Source organism: Phyllobates terribilis, unplaced genomic scaffold (genome assembly GCF_046119375.1).
Source record: "Phyllobates terribilis strain yellow unplaced genomic scaffold, ASM4611937v1 Scaffold_3__8_contigs__length_932513732, whole genome shotgun sequence".
NCBI classification, from domain to species: domain Eukaryota; kingdom Metazoa; phylum Chordata; class Amphibia; order Anura; family Dendrobatidae; genus Phyllobates; species Phyllobates terribilis.
The window spans coordinates 202,701,710-202,724,813 of NW_027362763.1; the positions used below are offsets into that span (position 1 = coordinate 202,701,710).

A 23,104-nucleotide genomic window follows, 5' to 3' on the forward strand; every position below is an offset into this window, starting at 1 on the left:
CTTATTATGTAGCTAAGCCAGCTTCCCTCTGTCACGACTGTTGCCCGGACAGAGAAGAGGTATAGCTTAGCGCTGAAAAAAAAAAAGCAATGAGCAGCCCCCTAATACATAGCACAACACAGATGACATGAAACACTCCATTGGGTCAGGGTCACAGGTCGCAGCTGATATCTGGACATCTTGTACATTAATGAGTTCAACATTTTTACATTTCAAACTCACCTAAACAAGTTTTATGAAAGTTATAAATTTAGTACTCGAGCTCTGAACTTAGACCATGTTGCTACTTGTACAGAAGGATAACAAAGCTTGTAAAACAGTGATGATAAAGGCATCATATTCTTATTTAAAAGGGGTTGTCTCTAGTTCTTAAAATGACAAACTGCAAAAACAAGAAACTTTGCAATTTTATATTAAATTAAATGTCCTTTCCGTTCTCAAGAATGAAGGGAAGTTTACTTTTTATAGTGTACAGCTTGTTCCCTAGCTTACCGGCCACCTCTGCAGTCTCAGAGTGGCTAGTTACCTAGGCAAGGAGCGCATGCCCTCAATTGTTTAGAGCTTGAAGCAGGTAGGATCATCTGATCAGGCCAGCTTCAGAGTCTCTGTGCTTTTCACATGCTTTTCGGGCAATGCTATCCCTGCTAGCAAGACGGGAGAGTGCAGGGCTGTGGAGTCGGTAAGTCACCCCACCGACTCAGACACCACAGCCCTGGGAGAGCGCTCCGTTTGGAGCAACAGTGCTTCCATGTCGCTGGCCCAAACCATCAATCTTCAAGATTCAACCACACCTGAAGAATCAAGATGCAAACAACCCTTTAAGTCTGACATGTTCCGAGAAAGGAAAGAAGGACTCTCCTGTGTTTAACATAATTTGGAAGTGGCACTGCCAGGCCCAACCCCAATATCTGGAGGGTGTTTCATGCCTGTTAATTCTGGTATACTGAACAGTTTTGTATATTTATACCTCACACATATACACTGCTCAAAAAAATAAAGGGAACACTCAAATAACACATCCTAGATCTGAATGAATGAAATATTCTCATTGAATACTTTGTTCTGTACAAAGTTGAATGTGCTGACAACAAAATCACACAAAAATCATCAATGGAAATCAAATTCATTAACCAATGGAGGCCTGGATTTGGAGTCACCCCCAAAATTAAAGTGGAAAAACACACTACAGGCTGATCCAACTTTGATGTAATGTCCTTAAAATAAGTCAAAATGAGGCTCAGTATTGTGTGTGGCCTCCACGTGCCTGTATGACCTCCCTACAACGCCTGGGCATGCTCATGATGAGGTTGTGGATGGTCTCCTGTGGGATCTCCTCCCAGACCTGGACTAAAGCATCCGCCAACTCCTGGACAGTCTGTGGTGTAATGTGACGTTGGTGGATGGAGCGAGACATGATGACCCAGATGTGCTCAATCGGATTCAGGTCTGGGGAACGGGCAGGCCAGTCCATAGCTTCAATGCCTTCATCTTGCAAGAACTGCTGACACACTCCAGCCACATGAGGTCTGGCATTGCCCTGCATTAGGAGGAACACAGGGCCAACCGCACCAGTATATGGTCTCACAAGGGGTCTGAGGATCTCATCTTGGTACCTAATGGCAGTCAGGTTACCTCTGGCAAGCACATGGAGGGCTGTGCGGCTCTCCAAATAAATACCACCCACACCATTACTAACCCATTGCCAAACCGGTCATGCTGAAGGATGTTGCAGGCAACAGATCGCTCTCCACGGCGTCTCCAGACTCTGTCACGTGTGAACCTGCTTTCATCTGTGAAGAGCACAGGGCGCCAGTGGCGACTTCGCCAATCCTGGTGTTCTGTGGCAAATGCGAAGCATCCTGCACTGTGTTGGGCTGTGTGCACAACCCCCATCTGTGGATGTCAGGCCCTCAAGGAGTCGGTTTCTAACCATTTGTGCAGACACATGCACATTTGTGGCCTGCTGGAGGTTATTTTGCAGGGCTCTGGCAGTGCTCCTCCTGTTCCTCATTGTACAAAGGCAGAGGTAGTGGTCTTGCTGCTGGGTTGTTGCCCTCCTATGGTAGCGCCTCCAGCCTCTGGACACTGCTATGACAGACACAGCAAACCTTCTTGCCACAGGTCGCATTGATGTGCCATCCTGGATGAGCTGCACTATCTGAGCAACTTCTGTGTGTTGTAGAGTCCGTCTCATGCTACCACAAGTGTGAAAGCACAACCAACATTTAAAAGTGACCAAAACATCAGCCATAAAGCATTGGTACTTCGATGTGGTCTGTGGTCTCCACCTGCAGAACCACTCCTTTATTGAGGGTGTCTTGATAATTGCCAATAATTTCCATTTATTGTCTATTCCATTTGCACAACAGCATGTGAAATTGATTGTCAATCAGTGTTGCTTTCTAAGTGGACAGTTTGATTTCACAGAAGTTTGATTTACTTGGAGTTATATTCTGTTGTTTAAGTGTTCCCTTTATTTTTTTGAGCAGTGTACATTATTGTTAAGTGTAAAAAACCCTTTATGTGCCCTCTTGTAACGAATCTATCTCAGAGATATTGTCAATTTTGATGCTTTGAAATAATGAAATATGGACACACAAGTTGATTTAGCAAAAAGAGGTGCTTTCTACCAGACACATATACATAACTCTTGTCGTCGGCTTATTTACTAGGGGACATTTTTCACATGTGGTACTTTCAAGGTTAACCTTGCAGGGAGAGGAGAGTATGGTAAGGTTGTAATGAAAGAAAAATTCAGCTCCCCGAAAATAAAAAAAACTCTTCTCTATTGAAAACACTCCAGTTGGAAAATTTAAAATGCCATGGTAGTAGATAAAACCATAATGAATGAAATTTGTCGTATTTACAAATTCTGTCTCTAAATCCCGGCCATCACTGATGTGCATGGTGCAGAGAGCCATAAAATCTGGCACAAAGGATTAATAGATGAGTCCCACAGCAGAAATGATATTACTTTGGAGTAAAGAAGGGGGTCATGAGAAAATGGAGCATAAATTAATAAATGTGCTAAAAGTTACATGAATATCAACAATTGGAAAAGCTGATCCTGTTCTTGATGGCGAGCTCCCAGCCAAAGAGAAGCCTTGTACTGAACATCAAAGTAGATGATTAAGTTCAGTTTAAAAGATAAGTATATAATTTTCTGTCTGCTTCAACTAAAAATACTGATTAATGCACTAATTAATAGAGATGTTGAGGGCAGGGTCCCACATATAGGTCGCAAGTCAAGAAATTTCCAGCGTTTCTTGTTTTGTAATGAAGAACCCCTTCCCCCACCTTCAGTCTTCCGCTTTGGTCACATTTTTAATTCTGAACTTTGAAAACCCCCTCAAAGCAACTTTCTGCAGCAAATTTGCCTTGTGAGAACTTGGCCTTAGAATGGCTTTGTGATTTCTTATTTTCCGACCACCACATACTGTGGGTTTCAGGAAACAACCCAGCCGAATACTATCATGCTGCGTCTTCTACAGACATAAGCCGATGTCCGTGAGGAGCGAAGGGAATCAGGGTTAGCCTATAATGTAATCATGCTCCATAAAACTTTTACACATTTAGATATTGCACAGTTGTAATGGATTGGATCACCCTGATTGTAGACCTAAAAGGATGATATTCATCACACATTTTCTTTAAGAAAAGTGGATGCATTAAAGGCGCTGGATAAGAATTGATTAAACTGTAGAGAAGAATGAAACCAGTGTGCCATAAAGTAAACTGCCCTTCAGCAATGCTGGAGATGTCAAAGAAATATAATACAAATCATGAATAGAGCAATTAGATCAAAGTTTATGATATTAGATCCCACAGCCAATTACAGCACTGATAAGTCTCTGTATAACCAGAAGGGTAGTGCTGATGTGGCTAGCTTGTGGTGCATCCATCATTAACGCTCTAGTCACCTATCATCTAAAAATCCAGAAACATTTTGTCCTACAGGTAAGATATCAGGGGCTGATTTGTATGAGCATCTGTCCCTGGTACAGTCGTCAAGACATGGTGCACACAGAAATATCCTATAAACATGCTGCATATATTCACTATAGCTACGTATGGAATCCCTTGTTAGAAAGAGAGTGCAATAAACGTCAGAAAGTGCCCCCCTGTCGAGACCCCCAGGGACAAGATGTAATCTATAGCTGTTTTTTTTTTTGTTTTTTTAATCCAACTAGTGAAAATTGAAGAGGCTTCCAGGACTTAGGTAATCAAGATCAGACGATTAGGGTCCAACAACGTGCACCCTCAACGATCAGCCGGATGTATGGAGCCAGGACGCCATCGCTCAGAGAACTGTGCAGTGGCTGCTGCTAAATACCACAGCAGCCGGATGTATGGAGCCAGGACGCCATCGCTCAGAGCACTGTGCAGTGGCTGCTGCCAGATACCACAGCAGCCGGATGTATGGAGCCAGAACGCCATCGCTCAGAGAACTGTGCAGTGGCTGCTGCCAGATACCACAGCAGCCGGATGTATGGAGCCAGGACGCCATCGCTCTGTGCACTGTGCAGTGGCTGCTGCCAGATACCACAGCAGCCGGATGTATGGAGCCAGAACGCCATCGCTCAGAGAACTGTGCAGTGGCTGCTGCCAGATACCACAGCAGCCGGATGTATGGAGCCAGGACGCCATCGCTCTGTGCACTGTGCAGTGGCTGCTGCTAGATACCACAGCAGCCGGATGTATGGAGCCAGAACGCCATCGCTCTGTGCACTGTGCAGTGGCTGCTGCCAGATACCACAGCAGCCGGATGTATGGAGCCAGAACGCCATCGCTCAGAGAACTGTGCAGTGGCTGCTGCTAGATACCACAGCAGCCGGATGTATGGAGCCAGGACGCCATCGCTCTGTGCACTGTGCAGTGGCTGCTGCTAGATACCACAGCAGCCGGATGTATGGAGCCAGAACGCCATCGCTCTGTGCACTGTGCAGTGGCTGCTGCTAGATACCACAGCAGCCGGATGTATGGAGCCAGAACGCCATCGCTCTGTGCACTGTGCAGTGGCTGCTGCTAGATACCACAGCAGCCGGATGTATGGAGCCAGGACGCCATCGCTCAGAGAACTGTGCAGTGGCTGCTGCTAGATACCACAGCAGCCGGATGTATGGAGCCAGAACGCCATCGCTCTGTGCACTGTGCAGTGGCTGCTGCTAGATACCACAGCAGCCGGATGTATGGAGCCAGAACGCCATCGCTCAGAGAACTGTGCAGTGGCTGCTGCTAGATACTACAGCGGCCGGATATATGGAGCCAGGAGGCCATCGCTCTGTGCACTGTGTAGTGGCAGCTGCCAGATACCTCATCAGCCGGATGTATGGAGTCAGGACGCCAGCGCTCTGTGCATTGTGTAGTGGTTGCTGCCAGATACTACAGCGGCCGGATATATGGAGCCAGGAGGCCATCGCTCTGTGCACTGTGTAGTGGCTGCTGCCAGATATCACAGCGGCCGGATATATGGAGCCAGGGCACCATCGCTTTGTGCTTGTGCAGTGGCTGCTGCCAGATACCACAGTGGCCGGATGTATGGAGCTAGGACGCCATCGCTCTGTGCACTGTGTAGTGGCTGCTGCCAGATACCACAGCAGCCGGATGTATGGAGCCAGGACGCCATCGCTCTGTGCACTGTGCAGTGGCTGCTGCAAGATACCACAGCAGCCGGATGTATGGAGCCAGGACGCCATCGCTCTGTGCACTGTGTAGTGGCTGCTGCCAGATATCACAGCGGCCGGATATATGGAGCCAGGAGGCCATCGCTCTGTGCACTGTGCAGTGGCTGCTGCTAGATACCACAGCAGCCGGATGTATGGAGCCAGAACGCCATCGCTCAGAGAACTGTGCAGTGGCTGCTGCTAGATACCACAGCAGCCGGATGTATGGAGCCAGGACGCCATCGCTCAGAGCACTGTGCAGTGGCTGCTGCTAGATACCACAGCGGCCGGATGTATGGAGCCAGGACGCCATAGCTCAGAGAACTGTGCAGTGGCTGCTGCTAGATACCACAGCAGCCGGATGTATTAAGCCAGGACGTCATCGCTTTGTGCGCTGTGCAGTGGCTGCTGCCAGATACCACAGTGGCCGGATGTATGGAGCCAGGACGCCATTGCTCTGTGCACTGTGCAGTGGCTGCTGCTAGATACCACAGCAGCCGGATGTATGGAGCCAGAACGCCATCGCTCTGTGCACTGTGCAGTGGCTGCTGCTAGATACCACAGCAGCCGGATGTATGGAGCCAGAACGCCATCGCTCTGTGCACTGTGCAGTGGCTGCTGCTAGATACCACAGCAGCCGGATGTATGGAGCCAGAACGCCATCGCTCTGTGCACTGTGCAGTGGCTGCTGCTAGATACCACAGCAGCCGGATGTATGGAGCCAGGACACCATCGCTCAGAGAACTGTGCAGTGGCTGCTGCTAGATACCACAGCAGCCGGATGTATGGAGCCAGAACGCCATCGCTCTGTGCACTGTGCAGTGGCTGCTGCAAGATACCACAGCAGCCGGATGTATGGAGCCAGGACGCCATCGCTCTGTGCACTGTGTAGTGGCTGCTGCCAGATATCACAGCGGCCGGATATATGGAGCCAGGAGGCCATCGCTCTGTGCACTGTGCAGTGGCTGCTGCTAGATACCACAGCAGCCGGATGTATGGAGCCAGAACGCCATCGCTCAGAGAACTGTGCAGTGGCTGCTGCTAGATACCACAGCAGCCGGATGTATGGAGTCAGGACGCCATCGCTCTGTGCACTGTGCAGTGGCTGCTGCTAGATACCACAGCAGCCGGATGTATGGAGCCAGGACGCCATCGCTCAGAGCACTGTGCAGTGGCTGCTGCTAGATACCACAGCGGCCGGATGTATGGAGCCAGGACGCCATAGCTCAGAGAACTGTGCAGTGGCTGCTGCTAGATACCATAGCAGCCGGATGTATGGAGCCAGGACACCATCGCTCTGTGCACTGAGCAGTGGCTGCTGCAAGATACCACAGCGGCCGGATATATGGAGCCAGGAGGCCATCGCTCTGTGCACTGTGTAGTGGCTGCTGCCAGATACCTCATCAGCCGGATGTATGGAGCCAGGACGCCATCGCTCTGTGCATTGTGTAGTGGTTGCTGCCAGATACCACAGCGGCCGGATGTATGGAGCTAGGACGCCATCGCTCTGTGCACTGTGTAGTGGCTGCTGCCAGATACCACAGCAGCCGGATGTATGGAGCCAGGACGCCATCGCTCAGAGCACTGTGTAGTGGTTGATTTCAGATACCACAGCGGCCGGATGTATGGAGCCAGGACGCCATCGCTCTGTGCACTGTGTAGTGGCTGCTGCCAGATACCTCATCAGCCGGATGTATGGAGCCAGGACGCCATCGCTCTGTGCACTGTGTAGTGGTTGCTGCCAGATACCTCATCAGCCGGATGTATGGAGCCAGGACGCCATCGCTCTGTGCATTGTGTAGTGGTTGCTGCCAGATACCTCATCAGCCGGATGTATGGAGCCAGGACGCCATCGCTCTGTGCATTGTGTAGTGGTTGCTGCCAGATACCACAGCGGCCGGATGTATGGAGCCAGGACGCCATCGCTCTGTGCAGTGGCTGCTGCCAGATACCACAGCGGCCGGATGTATGGAACCACGACACCATCGCTTTGTGCACTGTGCAGTGGCTGCTGCCAGATACCACAGTGGCCGGATGTATGGAGCCAGGACGCCATCGCTTTGTGCGCTGTGCAGTGGCTGCTGCCAGATACCTCATCAGCCGGATGTATGGAGCCAGGACGCCATCGCTCTGTGCATTGTGTAGTGGTTGCTGCCAGATACCACAGCGGCCGGATGTATGGAACCACGACACCATCGCTTTGTGCACTGTGCAGTGGCTGCTGCCAGATACCACAGTGGCCGGATGTATGGAGCCAGGACGCCATCGCTTTGTGCACTGTGCAGTGGCTGCTGCCAGATACCTCATCAGCCGGATGTATGGAGCCAGGACGCCATCGCTCTGTGCATTGTGTAGTGGTTGCTGCCAGATACCACAGCAGCCGGATGTATGGAGCCAGGGCACCATCGCTTTGTGCGCTGTGCAGTGGCTGCTGCCAGATACCACAGCAGCCGGATGTATGGAGCCAGGACGCCATCGCTCTGTGCACTGTGCAGTGGCTGCTGCCAGATACCACAGCAGCCGGATGTATGGAGCCAGGACGCCATCGTTCAGAGCACTGTGCAGTGTCTGCTGCCAGATACCACTGCAGCCGGATGTATGGAGCCAGGACGCCATCGCTCTGTGCACTGTGTAGTGGCTGCTGCCAGATACCAAAGCGGCCGGATGTATGGAGCCAGGATGCCATCGCTCTGTGCACTGTGTAGTGCCTGCTCCCAAGTACTGCAGCCCACGTTACATGCATTAAAATTGTGTATATAAGTATGGTGTGTAGTGTGAATATATTAATATGCTCAAATATCATGTCTCTCTCCGGGTTACAGTGCTGTTCTGCTCCTCTCCTCAGTGACGCCCCCACTCCGCAGACTCTCTGGATCACACAGTGCTCTGAGTGACCCGGAAATGGCTTTTACAATGTAAGTCTATGGAGCGTCAGAACGATGGTCCATAGGATTACATTGTAAAAGAGACTTCAGTCTCACACGGTAAGCCAGCTAGTCTGATGAGCGGTGACATCACTGAGAAGAGGAGCAAAACGGCGCTGAATACTGGAGAAGGAAGCGGTATATTAATTCACTCAATACATTATATGCACATATACACAGATTTAATGAAAAATATTCAGAAAAAAAAAATATTCATATCTAAAGTTCCCGAGTACGACCAATATTAGGCCCTGTTCATTATTTACATAGAGTCCTCGCCGAAGTTGATTTGTGGGTGCCTGGCCCTCTCCAATCTAATATTTATGACCTATACTAAGAATAGATTATCAATATCAAAGTTCTGAAAAACTGTCACGTGTGTCAGACAGTCGCCCTGCAGTTGGTTGCAGAAGATCTCTTCGTTTGGCATTACAGACACCTTCTTAGCTGTCTGCAATGCTATAATTGACACCCTTGCCTGGGTGTTTAAATAGTTTCACTTTGCTACAGGGCGGTGCCGGTGATATTCAAATGTTTCCTTGTGAAAGCTTGGAGCGAGTGCAATTTGTTTACTTCCTCTCTGGTGCTAAGAGGAAATGTGTGTTATTTCTCTGAAGTCAGCTCAAGCTAAGTTATCTTTCCCCCGTGTCTGTCTACCTTGTTGTCTTTAGTTGTTAGTGGGGATCGACTAGTGCTCATCCCCCCATCCTTATCCTGGGCCAAGCGCTAGGGAAATACAGGGATAGGTTCCTGTGTGGCAATTTGTGAAGAACCAATATAGGGATGGTAGGGGAGACAGGGTGATATCAGATCAGCCTAGGAGGTCTCCACTCCCCCCTTCCCCTCTTCCCTTTATGTTGCACTTAGGTCTTTCCCACACCTTGTGTGACAAAAACAGTTTTAAAGTACTACTCTGGCCTTTCATCTTTCATCCCCATCTGTTAGCTACAGCGCATGCATTAAAATATTTACTAGTTGTTGTCTTGTGCCATTTCTAGTGCTGCTCAGGTCCCTCTTTAGCACCATGTGAGCACAGCTCTGACATTCCGGATAACACAGCAGACCGTTCCTTCCTTTTTTATTGCAAGTCTATCACAGTTTCAGTCTCACACTTGGATTGAAAAAGTGAATTCTGGTCTACACAATATTGTTGTGAGCGTCTGGTCACAAATGAGGTCACATAATGCAGGAAAGGACCGGAACGGCAGAAGAAACCAACCAATAAGTATTTTAATGCATAAACTGAACACACATTACTGACAGACATTGGATTCCAGGGTGGGAGTCAGTGGGTTGTTTGTGTAATGTAGGAAAGGAAAGGAGAGAGAGGCTCTCTTAGGAAGTGCTCTCTACTTTAGCCAAGAGATGAGGATCCTGAACAGGATTAACTCAGACTTCCTTAAAGAGGTTGTCTAGCCTTAGGGTACAAGTCTGCAGTCACTGTGCGCAATAAGAATTCTCCGGTGGCGGGAGCGAGGGGTCATGTTACAATAAGTATGTGATTTGCATACTTCCGGCCACATTCCGACTAGACATGTTTGGCCTCGCTCAATACAGCAGCATTGAGCAAGGCCAAGCACGTCTAGTCAGCACGTGACCGCATGTACGTAAATAACATACTGGAGATCACGTGGAGGCACCAGAGAAACCTCACAGTGCGTAGTGCACGTGCTGTGAGGATTCACAAGGCCTGTAGTCACAGAGTAACTGCAGACTTGTACTCGAAGGCCGGACAACCCCTTTAACATAGTATATGAGAAATGGCCAATCTACTGCACTATTAGGAGATAATCTAAGCTATTAAAGAGGAATATGTCAGCAAGCATGCTGAATCTTCAATTGCAACTAGCAAACTGTAAATGTGTTTAATGCATGTCCAAAGTTTTCACTTATAATTATAAATAGGCTATGAATCATTGCTGTTTTATGCACTTACAGCCATGAGCAATATCCATTTAGGAACAGAGAATGTCAAAAAAATAACTTACCTCGACCTCTGGAGGAACTCCGACCTCTAGGAGCCCCTACTACTGTTCCCCCTCCTACACCACTGCCCCTCCCCATAAGGCGCAGCACAGCAGCACTGTTAACGGACATTGAGAAGTTTCTCTGTTGAAATAGAAAAACAAAAAATAAAGTTAGAACATCAAAGTACAAAACCGTAATATCAGTAAATGGATAAGATGATGCCTGTGGATGCCGCGCTTCCTCCAGAATGAGTAAAGGAGGATTGGTGCAAATAACTTTCATCGAAAGGCTATAATACTACGCGTTTCTCGGACGTCCCGTTCGCTTCATCAGGTACATAGCTACTGTTCACTATACAAAAGATGTCCATATATACATGTTGGCACAAGCGGCATCCATGGGCATCATCTTATCCATTTACTGATTATTCGCTCAAGATCCCAGAGGGACTTATGTCTGCTGAAGCACCTCATTTCATCACTACATTCTACATTTTCTAAATCAGTTGTGCATTTCACAACTCCACAAGATCAGTGATTTTCATTATCATTTTCACGAGTGACCATCGGTTTCAGCACTATTGCGCCCCATACTATTTCATTTATTGTAAAACAGTAATATGGAAAGAACATGAGCATTTTCCAGGATTTTCAAAGAAATCCCCCCCCCCTTCATAATAATTTCATCATCAGCAAAATTCTACTATAGAATATCTCCTGAAAAAAAATGAATCAAGTGAAACAGTTTTTTGTATAGAGCGCTAGTGTTAAATACAAAAGAGCAAATGATAAACAATAATTTAAAACCATAAACAATGGAAGGGAAAAATAGAAAAACCTAACGCTTGCTGTGACACTGGTATTGGCACCCTTTACATTAATTTAGTATGGAAATTTGACTCGCCTGTGGCAAATCACAGAAGAGATTCTCCTGTGATTAATTGTTGGTGCCCATGTGACATGAATTAGCCAATTAATGATGACTTCACCGGTTTAAAAAGCCACATGGTAGGCCCCGATCCTTTGTCAAACTGGTGATGACAAAGAAGCTGTCTGGGGACATCAGAACTGCTATTAGGAAACACAAGACTTCCAAAGGCCATCTCCAAAGACTTTGGTATCCCAGTTTTAACAGTGTGCAATGTTAAGAAGTTTGCCAAGCATGGAAAAGTAAAGAACCTCCCTGGACATGGGGGAGAGAGTAAAATTGACAAGGTTGGTGCGAATGGTGGAAAAAAACACCACATCAAACATCCAAAAACCTGAAGGCCAACCTGGAACAGTCTAGGGTCATGGTTTCCACAAGTACCATACGCACTACACTAAACCAACCATAGCTTTATGAGCGGAAGAATCCATTGCTGAAAAAAAGACATAAAAAGGAACGACTGATCTTTGCAAAGAGCACCTTGACAAATCACAATACTTCTGGAAAAATGTTCTGTGGACAGATGAAACAAAAGTAGAGCTTTTTGGCATTGCAAAGCAACCCTTTGTTTACAGACAGCACAATGAAGCCTATAAGGAAAAGAACACCTTACCAACTGTTAAGAATGGTGGAGGATCCATAATGCTGTGGGGTTGCTTTGCTGTGTCTGGTACTGGAGGCCTTCACCGTATCACAGAAATCATGTAATCCGAGAATTATCAAGAGATTTTAGAGCAAAATATCCTATCCAGTGTAAGAAAACTTGGTTTGAGTCGAAGATCACAGGTCCTCCAGCAAAACAATAACCCAAAGCACACATCCAAAAATACACAGGAATGGTTGAAAAATAAAAAAATGGACTGTTTTAAAATGGCCAGCAATGAGTCCTGATCTCAATCCCACTGAAAATCTTTGGGGTGAGCTGAAATCTGCCATTGGGAAAAAGAACCCTGCAAACATTCAAGAGCTTGAACAAACTGCAAAGGAAGAGTGGGAGAAAATTCCAGCTGAGGCGTGCACGAAGCTTATAGATAGCTACAAGAAACACACACATATACATATGGTCCTTGCAACACCATATTCTGAGATTTATAAGTACCATATTAATTTTTTTTGGTCGACAGCTGTATGATGGCTTATCATTTTTTGATCAGTTTATATTTTTATTTTTGGGAGTCAGAACGAATTAAAAAAAAGCAATTTAAAAGGTGCGATAAAAAGATAAGACAACTCTATTCTTTGAGTTATAACGCCTACAACAATACCAGATTTAAAGTCAGCTCCAAGATCTTTTAATATACAGAAAACTGCGTATATACTCGAGTATAAGAAGACTTTTTCAGCACAATTTTTATGCTGAAATAGCCTCCTCGGCTTATACTCGGGTATATACTTATATATACTTCTATATAGAGTATATACCAGTGGGGTGGGGGGGGGGGTTGAAGTGGCGGAGGAGCGGGCACAGGCAGTAGCCAGTGCTGCAGCTACCACGTGTGCCATCTGCTAAAGAAAATGAATATTCACCCCTCTCCACGCCCATGGGAGTGGAGAGGGGTGAATATTCATTCTCTTTAATAGCGCAGTGTGAGTCGCAGCTGCCGCTTCCTGCAACGGCTCAGCGATCCTCTGTGCCTGCTATTAGAGAGAATGAATATTCATTCTTCTCCACACCCATGGGCGCGCAGAGAAGTGAATATTCAATCTCTTTAGTAGGGGGCACATGTGATAACAGAGCCGCTGCAGGAAGCGGCAGCTGCGACTCACACTGCGCTATGAAGGAGAATGACTGACTATTCTCTCCTCTCCACGTGCATAGTCCCGGCATGGAGAGAAGTGAATATCCCGGCACCTCACCTCAGCGTCTGAGGGCGCATGGCAGTGATGTCATGCGCTGCTCAGATGCTGAGGTGAGATGCTGGCACACAGGACGCAGCGCTGTAGCAGAGGGGAGGAAGGTGAGTAGGCGTGTTGATGTGCCATCCTGGATGAGCTGCACTACCTGAGCAACTTCTGTGAGTTGTAGAGTCCGTCTCATGCTACCACGAGTGTGAAAGCACAACCAACATTGAAAAGTGACCAAAACATCAGCCAGAAAGCATTGGTACTGAGATGTAGTCTGTGCTCCCCACCTGCAGAACCACTCCTTTATTGAGGGTTTCTTGATAATTGCCAATAATTTCCATCTATTGTCTATTCCATTTGCACAACAGCATGTGAAATTGATTGTCAATCAGTGTTGCTTCCTAAGTGGACAGTTTGATTTCACAGAAGTTTGATCTACTTGGAGTTATATTCTGTTGTTTAAGTGTTCCCTTTATTTTTTTGAGCAGTGTGTATATATATATATATGTGTGTGCATGTATGTATATGTGTGTATATATGTATATGTGTTTATGCATGTATATTTTAGTATAAAATAAATAATTTTTCTGTAAAAAATGGCGTGGGGTCCCCCTAAATTTTAATAACCAGCAGAGAGAAAGAAGACAGCTGGGGCTGATGATTATAGCCTGGGAAGGGGGTAATACCCATGGCGTTTCCCAGGCTACAACTCTAAGCTGTATACTTAGCCTTTGCTGGTTATTAAAATGGGGCACCCCCCCCCTTAAAAAAAAAATGACATGGGGTCCCCCTTCCTATTTTAACAATCAGCAAAGGCTAGGCAGACAGCTGGGGGCTGATATTAATAGCCTAAGAAGGGGCCAAGGATATTGGCCCCCTCCCAGGCTAGAAACATCAGCTCTTAGCCGCCCCAGAAAAGGCGCATCTATAATAGGGTTGGGATTGATGTCAGTTTTGTATTGGCAGCTGACATCAAGATAATAATCCATTTGTCCCGCGACGCGTCTAGCTCTGGTACATCTAAATGACAGGCTGAATTGTTGCATGATGCAACTATACAGCCTTCCATTCAGCAGAGACCCTAAGCTTTGCGTGCTTGCGCATCTCAGCGACTCGCGTTGAAGTGATAAAGTTGAGCGGGGTTCATATCTAATGAACTCCATTCATCTCAATGACGTCAGCGTGAGCGCGGTGATAACTTTCCCACGGCGCTTGCGCTGACAGCATTGAGGTGAAAGGAGTTCATTGCCTATGAACTCCGCTCAACTTTATCACGTTACCGCGAGGCACTGAAGTGCCCAAGCACTCTCAGCTCAGTGTCTCTGCTGGATGGCAAGCTGAATAGTCGCATCATGCAACAATTCAGCCAGCCATATAGATATAGCAGAGCTAGACACGTCAAGGGACAAATGGATTATCTTCACGTCGGGGACAGGTGAGGATTATGTTGCTTTATTTTTATTTCTTTTTTTTACAGGTGACATGAGCTTCAATGGATTGGGCGTTATGGTAAGTATAAGGGTTTTTGGTAAATGTAGATTTAATAAAGGAGTCTGTGTTTTATTTTGTGTTTGTAATTTATTTAACTATTTGATTATGGGGTTAGTAATGGGGGTGTCTTATAGACGCCTCTCCAATACTAATCCCTGGGCTTGATGTCAGCTGCCAATACAAAGCTGACATCAACCCCAACCATATTATCCCACTTGCCACCGCACCAGGGCAAGTGGGAAGAGCGGAGGCCAAGTGCCAGAATAGGCACTTTTCTGGGGCGGCTGAAAGCTAATGTTTGTAGTCTGGGAGAGTGCCAATATCCATGGTCCCTTATTGGCTATTAATATCTGCCCCAGCTGTCTGCCTAGCCTTTGCTGGTTGTTAAAATAGAGGGGAACCCAAAGTCATTTTTTTTTTTTTTTTTGTGGGGTCTCCCATTTTAATAACCAGTAAATTAATAGCCTAGGAAACTCCATGGGTATTACCCCCTTCCTAGGTTGTAAACATCTGCCCCCAGCTGTCCACTTTCCCTCTGCTGGTTAATAAAATTACGGGGAATCCCACGCCATTTTTTTTTCAGAAATTATTTTATTGCTAAAATACAGGTACAGTAAGCTACACATTCACTGCACTAATTATATGTCACTGACATCTATCTATTCTCTCTATTCTATAATGTCGAGTCCCGCTGTGATTTTACTGTAAGCGGCTGATGAATTGTCGTTTTTTCAAAGAAACGGACGTGTAAAAATTGGACAGCACTCGCATGGTCCGAGAGCCGTGCAATTTTTTCTCGCGAGTCTTGTCAAAAATAAGTGGCAAAACGCAGCATGCCGCAATTTTTTTCTCAGTCCGATTTCGATCGGATCCAAGCTGAGAAAAAAAAAAATCGCATATGAGCAGGGACCCATAGAACAACATTAGTTAGATATTTTATCGGATTGCACTTGTCAGTTATTCTCACAGTTGAGTATGAGCCCTTAGACGCTTTAGCAGAATAGAGAGCATAGTTAGAGTGGTAGACAGATAACGGATATAGCACTAAGGAGAACTTTTGTTGGTGAGAGTATAAAGATCATACTGTATTTTATAGTGGATGGACTACTAGTGCAAAGACTGGGGCAGGGTGGAGGCATCAGTTTAGCAGCTGCACAAGAAAATGAGCCTGGCTGCAGCATTCAGAATAGATTGGAGAGGAAAAATGTTTAATGAGGGGAAGCTTGATCAGTAACAAGTTACTGAATACTTTTATCTATATGACCCTTACCTGCTCCTCCTCAGTAAATGGAACAAGTGCCAAAGGTAGTAGGGGCTCCTCTTTCAAAATAGGCAAAAACTCTTTGTCCAAAAGATCTGAAGGAACCTACAGAACAAAACAAACTAATTAGGTCCATGCACAATTAATCCTAACAACCAGCCCAAACTGTAAAAGATTATCTAAATTTCTTTCCTATAAAGTTTAATAAAACACTGACAGGGAAATCTACGACTGTGTTTGTGCCCAAACGTTTGTCTAATTTGAGACATTTCCTTGTAATAAATGTGTTCATCAAATTTGTCAATGTTTTTCCCCATTTAATACATAAATTTTTAGTACCTACTTCAAAACTGAAAGATGATGAGAAAAAGGGGAGGGATCATCGTTAACCTCTTGGGGTGAAATACCACATTATTGCATTTCTATAAAATTCACAAAAAGGTTGCATATTCTAGACAGGTCATGGTCATCTTACAAAGTAGTGGAAAAAATACTTTTATGTTGCAACAAGTATAAGTGAAACATTTGCACAAAACTAAACATTTCGTGCCACATTGGTGCCCCACTCTTATCTACGTAATTTACAATATCGGGTGGCAGATTTGAAGTCCTCTAAAGATTTGGTGCAAATTAAGTTTTGAGAAAAGGGCCATTGTCATTATATGAAGAATAGTTAGTGATGATGACACCAAGGGGGAAAAAATAAAATATTTTAACTCAAATACCAAATGAAAAGTCTAAATATTTTCTTTTTCTAAACTATGCACTTTACCATGTGTTTTTTCATTGTGTCCTTCTACCTTAATCTTACTCCAAGTGGAACAAGAACTGCAATGTTTCTACCACACAATAAAGAGATATTCCCAGAATTAACAGTTATCACCTATCCACAGGATAACCTGACAACTGCGAGAAGAAGTGCAGAAAGTCCTATTCTCTTATGGTATGTCAGAGGGGGCTCCAGCAGTCATGGATATGGTCCCTGTGCATAGCCTGCCACAGGCTGAATTTCATAGGAGAATGGCGATTTGATTTGACTATACACTGCAATACTGTGATATTAACGTACAAGTGATTGAACAATCGCAGGTTCAAGCCCCCTGAGGGGATAACAAAATAAAGTAAAATTTAAAAAAAAAAATGTTTTTATTACAAAAAATAAATAAATAAATTGGTATTATTGTGTTCGAGAAGGTCTGATCTATCAAATGATAAAATTATTCAAACTGTGTGTAAAAAGCTGAGAAGAAAAAAAAGTGAAAAAGTCATAATTAAAAAAAAAATCACCCCTAACATAACATAAAATAAAAAGGACACGTTAGGTATCGACGCAATCATACTGACCTGAAAAACTATGTTGCCAGGTCATTTTTACTGCAAAATGAATGCCATAAGAGCAAAACTCACAAAAACAATATAATTGTGCTTTTTTTACTCCTGCAATTGTACTGCACTTGGAATTTTTTCCCGTTTTTTCAGTAGATTATTTGAGAAAATGAATGGTGATAATGACTTTTACAACTCCCCAATAAAAAAAAAACAAAAAAAACATTATGACTCTTGAAGAAAGGAGAGGAAAAAAGGAAAGCACAAAAACAAAAACTTCCCAGGTCCCTAAAGGGTTAAATGCTAGGGACTCAAGAGCCTGTCAGGTAAAATTCAGCTGATCATGCATGTGGCTATTTTTCATTTGTGCTGCAAGGAAGATTAGAAGGATTTCCAGACCATCAGGAGCTCAATTAAATTCTGCCGTAGTATTTTTCCATTCTTCTTCCTTTTCTGGTACCACCAGAAAAGTCAGAATAGCCCATGATGGAGCATTCTTATTCTTAGCAGGTACAAGAGTAAACTCTGACACATTTGTTCCAATCAGAGTTGATCTGGATTTTATTAGATCCAGGACCTATGACCTAAATCCTGCTCCCTGCAGATTAACAGAATACAAAATGCATGTGTTTGCACCATAAAAAGCATCAGGAAGGATTAAAGACCCTTATTAAGGGGTTAATGAAGGTTACAGGCTTAAAAATAATTACATTTCTCCCCAGCCAGAGAAAAATGTTATATTTTATTGATTTGATATTTCTTAAAACAAGTCTAAGGCTGAGTTCACACGATGCGTTTTTCATGCGTTTCCGCGGCGTTTACGCAACTGCAAAAACAAGGGTTGCCAACAAGGGTTTTGTCACCAAGTATTAAGTGTTGTTTGCCAGAGGGATCAAATACTTATTTCTCACTGCAAAATGCAAATAAATGTATCTAATTCATACGTGATTTTCTAGATTTTTTTGGGATATTCTATCTCTCAATATTAAAATTAACCTACCCTTAAAATTATAGACTGTTCATGTCTTTGTCAGTGGGCAAACTTACAAAAACAGCAAGGGATCAAATAATTATTTCCTTCACTGTAGCAGTCTATGTAGTCAGACGGTTACACTCACAGCGATGCCAAATATGAAATTTTTATGATCTGGCAAAAATGGGGATGATTTGAGCCTTCATATACCTTACATATGTTGTCAGGTTTGTGAGCCCCAACTAAGGAAGTTGGTCAAGAATAAGATGAAAGCCCCATGAAATCTCACTAGCTTCATCGGATTGATAAAGTGGTTTCAGAACATCAATATAAATGACAACTTACCCCCAAACTAGGAAACAAAGACAAGACATTGTGATACATTACCTTATTATCCTTTACATAAAGTGCTAGCATCTCTTCCCGGCCGTACCGATAGTCTGCAAGTTTATACTTTGGCAATGCTGGGGAGAGGGGTGGGGATATAACAGAGCCCCCGCTTGACAAAGCCCTGAGCCTAAAAAATAAAAACACATGACTTGTTATAAGCAGTATACAACATAGTTCAATAGCAATAATGATCACATAGTTCAATAGCAATAATGATCACATAGTTCAATAGCAATAATGATCACATGGTTAAAGACTTTTCTGGATAACTGAATGTACATTTTAAGTTGATTGTTCAGCCCCGGGAATGGCAGGTTGCCCAATCCGAACTGTGTGTAACGTACACACCATACGGATATGGCTCTGCTTGCCTGATCGAGTGGTTGTCGTGTGACCACAAGTATGCACTTTGCATTCTCACAGTCACGTGCAGACTAGACTCTCATGCACTCCTCTTAATGGAACATTCAAACAAGCGAATGAGAATCTTGTCGATACGTGACAGAGTGCACAAATCACATACATGTGGTCATGCGACAATCTTTCAAACCAACAAGAGGAGCCAAATCCTAAAAGTGTGCAGAATACATAACATTAGGATTAGACAAGCTGCAGTTCTATCCCCAGAGCTAGACAAACCCTTTAAAGAGCATGAGTGTGTACAATAATCATTTGACAATGTTGTTTTTGCTTCTAAAACGCAGCACAAAACTGCTATGAATCATGTTGTCTGCTTTGCTGCAGTTTCCAGTAGGGGCGGCAGCGCTGTACGACATATAGTGATGCCACAGGGCTGGCTTCTCTACTAGTGACATGTGTATAAGACAGCACACACTGCCATAGAGTTGTATATTTGTAAAATGTACCTACAAAATTCACCCACAAGCAACACATTATTAATTGGGCCCCATTTTATCTATTGATTTGTGAGGAGGAGAGATCCCGGAGAGGCACGGTGGAGGTTTAAAGAGATACTTTATTGGTAAAGAGTTCACAACAACATCAATGAAAGGATGCCGACCCGTAAAAGTGTTTGGAAAGGCAAAACGGTGGTCGTATGACTGCACCTTGCATGCTCCCAACATGCCGTTTTAACCCATTGGCATAAAGAGATTTTTTATTATAACGGATAGTGCCATTGAAACAAAATTCTAGCACACTTTTCCATTTTTTGGACTGATAGCTGAGTACCAGCATTTTTGGGGTATTGTGGCACTTCCCCGCTGCAGCATCATATTCCCCATCCAATTTAAATTTTACGATGGTGCCAAGCCTTTTATTTTTATTTTTTTTCGCAACATCAATTATATATATGTTCACAAAGTTGCAATATCTGAGGAGCAGCACTGAAGTTGGGGAGCAAGATGAATAGTTTTACTTTCATAGTTTCTCCGGAGTAGGAAACATCATGGTGGCTGCACACATCGGATGAACATTGGCTGATTCATCTTTTATCAGCCACCTAATATGTGTGTGGTGTTCTAGATCTCCCCTGTCAGCGCATGCTGGAGAAAAGAAGGGGTAGGCATGTTGGATTTCAGCATGCCCCATCCTTTTTCTCACAGAGGCTTACATCCCTGTTCCGCTGAGCAGGAATAACAGTCAGCTGTCTGTCAGAGAGCCATCTACAGTATATGTGGTCATGAATGTCATCTCTCCTATACAGCATGAATGTCTGTGAATCTTATCAACCCCCTACTCTTTTACAGTTTAAAGACACATGCTCTGTGACTTTCATAAACAGGAGGGGCTTTATGATGGCAGACCTAGGGATTTATTAGGCTAAGTTAAAACCCCGATCTCTGGAGCATCTTTAAAAAAAAATCAGGTGTATGCACCAACATGCCTGTAAGATATAGCAACTGTATAGTGGTGTTGATTAGTGTATGTATGTATATATCACTGAGCGCAAGTAACGTGATCTATGGACACACAGAATTCCTAAAGAACCTTCTGCTCGCTCCCAATGATAAGCTTCAGCTCCTTTGCTTGACTGATCAGTGCGGGGGTCTAAGGAATCTGACCCTGACTGATCAGCACTACTAAACAGGAGACATAGCATACAAAAAAGAAAAATAGGTTAATGTATGCATCAAGGTTGTAATTTTGTTATTCATATGTGAAAAAATACTCATCTTTCAGGGGAACCCGTCAGCTCATTTATGCTGTCTTACGTTCTTTCTTCAGGAGCGGACCGCTCCTCTGCCTCCCGACTTCCTGTTGGCCAGGGGCAGTGCGCTCATGAAGATTGAAGCTCGAATCAGTGGCATGGTCGTGCCACTGGTCTGAACTATGCTAAGTATCAGATCAGCACATTTGTATGCATGGAGCTCCTCCTAGTGGCGAGAGAATTGTAGAATTCAAAGTGTTCCTGCTTAACCCTGATAAGACACCTGACGAATCATGTTGGTCACTCTTGTACACCGCCATCAGAAAGAGCACCCCGAGGACATATGCACACAGTCTGTTCCTGCTGGAAAGTTTCCGCAGTGGAAAATCTACAGCGTTTTCAAACAAGTGCATTGTAAAAGGAGGAATCCACTGTAAAATCAGCAACAGAAAATTGAGGGGTTTTAAATTTGCAGCACTGGTCAATTTACACCGCAGATTTTCTCCACAGTGTGTGAATGAGACTGAAATTTCTCAGCATCCAAATCCCTGATGATCAAAACTTCTGACAAATCAACCTGTTAAGCTTTCCGAAACAGTAGTTAGACTGATAAAATAACTGGAGTGACCAGGATTCTAGCATTAAACTCTAAACCATCTGAGGTTAAAACTAAAGACTGTTACATAGCAATGATCTCATAGATGTATGTCGCTTGTCCTCTGCAGCTTGCAAGCATTAATACATTTGCCAGGTCTTTAAAGATGGCAGTCATTAAAGGCAATCTGTCAGCTCCAGAAATGCTATTTACCTGCAAATATACATTAGTGGTAATCCATAGGATAATATCATTTAAAGCATACCTGGCTGCCTTACTGGAGTAGCAGCTACTTAAATAAAATGAAGTTACATTTTCCTATAGCTGATCGCTTCCAGCCGTGGTGGTGGTGCAGGGAGGAGTAACCGTCACTGCTCACTGTAGTGTGAACACGCTGTAATCGCTCTCCGGCACATTGATTGACGGTCTGTGATGCACACGCTGGAGAGAAGTCAGTCAATCAGTATACCGGGGAGTGATTACAGCTGTTACAGTAGGGCAGCCAGGCGTGGTCTAAACACTATTTTCCTTACAGACTAAATGCTAATCACATGCAGATTACTACTATACATGAAAGTAAATAAAGGTTCATTATCTTTTCTAAAAAAATAAATAAAATTAAAATATAAAGAAAAATTTCCTTCCAATATAAAAAGAAGCATTATCTAGTAAAATAGTACTCACCACTCAGGGCCAAAATTCAGGGTCTGAGTCTCAGCTGTCATAATGCTTTCTGTTTCCTCTGTTTATACAAGAGAATGAAAATCTGAAAAATGAAAGTGGTTGATGAGAAATACGTCATTTACCAACACTAACCATACAGTGAGGCTCTATAACAGCCACACAGGAGACTTAAAAGGAACCGGTCATCAGATTCATGTTGCACAATTGCAGCCATATAGGTCTTACTCAGAAATTCTGCAAATCTCAGAGAAAACATACTTTGAAAAACTGGCAGAGGACTGTGTGTCTCAGATGACAAGTCAGAGGCTTCTCCCTGCCCAAAGTGACTGATAGGAAAAGGCATCAGTCAGTGCTGGGAAAAGCCGGCCGAAGACCTGCCTGAGTCGATACACAGTCCCCGTGTGGCTTTTCAAAGCATGATTTCTCTGCGACATTACAAAATAAAACATACACGGCTGCAATCGCACAGCCGTTACCTTAGGGCGCTTTCACATTGCACTTTTCTCCACTTTTCCAAGGGCAAGAGTCCGAACCCTATCGCAAAACGGGATTCGGACGTATGCATCGACAGGGCCATAGATTATAATGATGCCAGCAGTGTAAACGTGTGCTCTGATGTGCATCATTTTCAGGCGGATACTCAGAAAGAGTAGACTGTCTGGGTGTCCGCCTCCAGTAAGCGTATACACCCAAAACTGATGCACATCAGAGCACATGTTCGCACTGTCGGCACCATTATAGTCTATGGCCCTGTTAACGCATACGTCCGAAACAGGTTTTGCAAGGGGATTCGGACGCAAGCCCCGAAGGTACCCACAAACGTGGAGAAAAGCACAATCTGAAAGTGATAAAGCACCCCTTATTAATGCTGCATGTGGTTCAGACAGCAGATCCCTTTATAGCGCCCCCGTCTGATTCAAGAGCATTTTAACATTAATACAGATAAC

General features: G+C 44.5%; 1 protein-coding gene across 6 annotated transcripts in view; it reads right to left on the reverse strand.

The window, feature by feature from the left end:
- The window catches only part of GIGYF2 (GRB10 interacting GYF protein 2), a 150,922-nt gene that overhangs the window by 102,653 nt on the left and 25,165 nt on the right, over positions 1–23,104 (reverse strand). For all 6 annotated transcript variants that reach the window (XM_073674502.1, XM_073674501.1, XM_073674499.1 and 3 more), the window contains exons 2-5: positions 22,158–22,239; positions 18,766–18,895; positions 16,089–16,184; positions 10,576–10,696 (exon numbers count right to left, since the gene is read on the reverse strand). In XM_073674502.1, coding sequence (XP_073530603.1) covers positions 10,576–10,696; positions 16,089–16,184; positions 18,766–18,895; positions 22,158–22,198 — 388 coding nt within the window. In that variant the 5' untranslated portion in view covers positions 22,199–22,239. The remainder of the gene's footprint in view (positions 1–10,575; positions 10,697–16,088; positions 16,185–18,765; positions 18,896–22,157; positions 22,240–23,104) is intronic.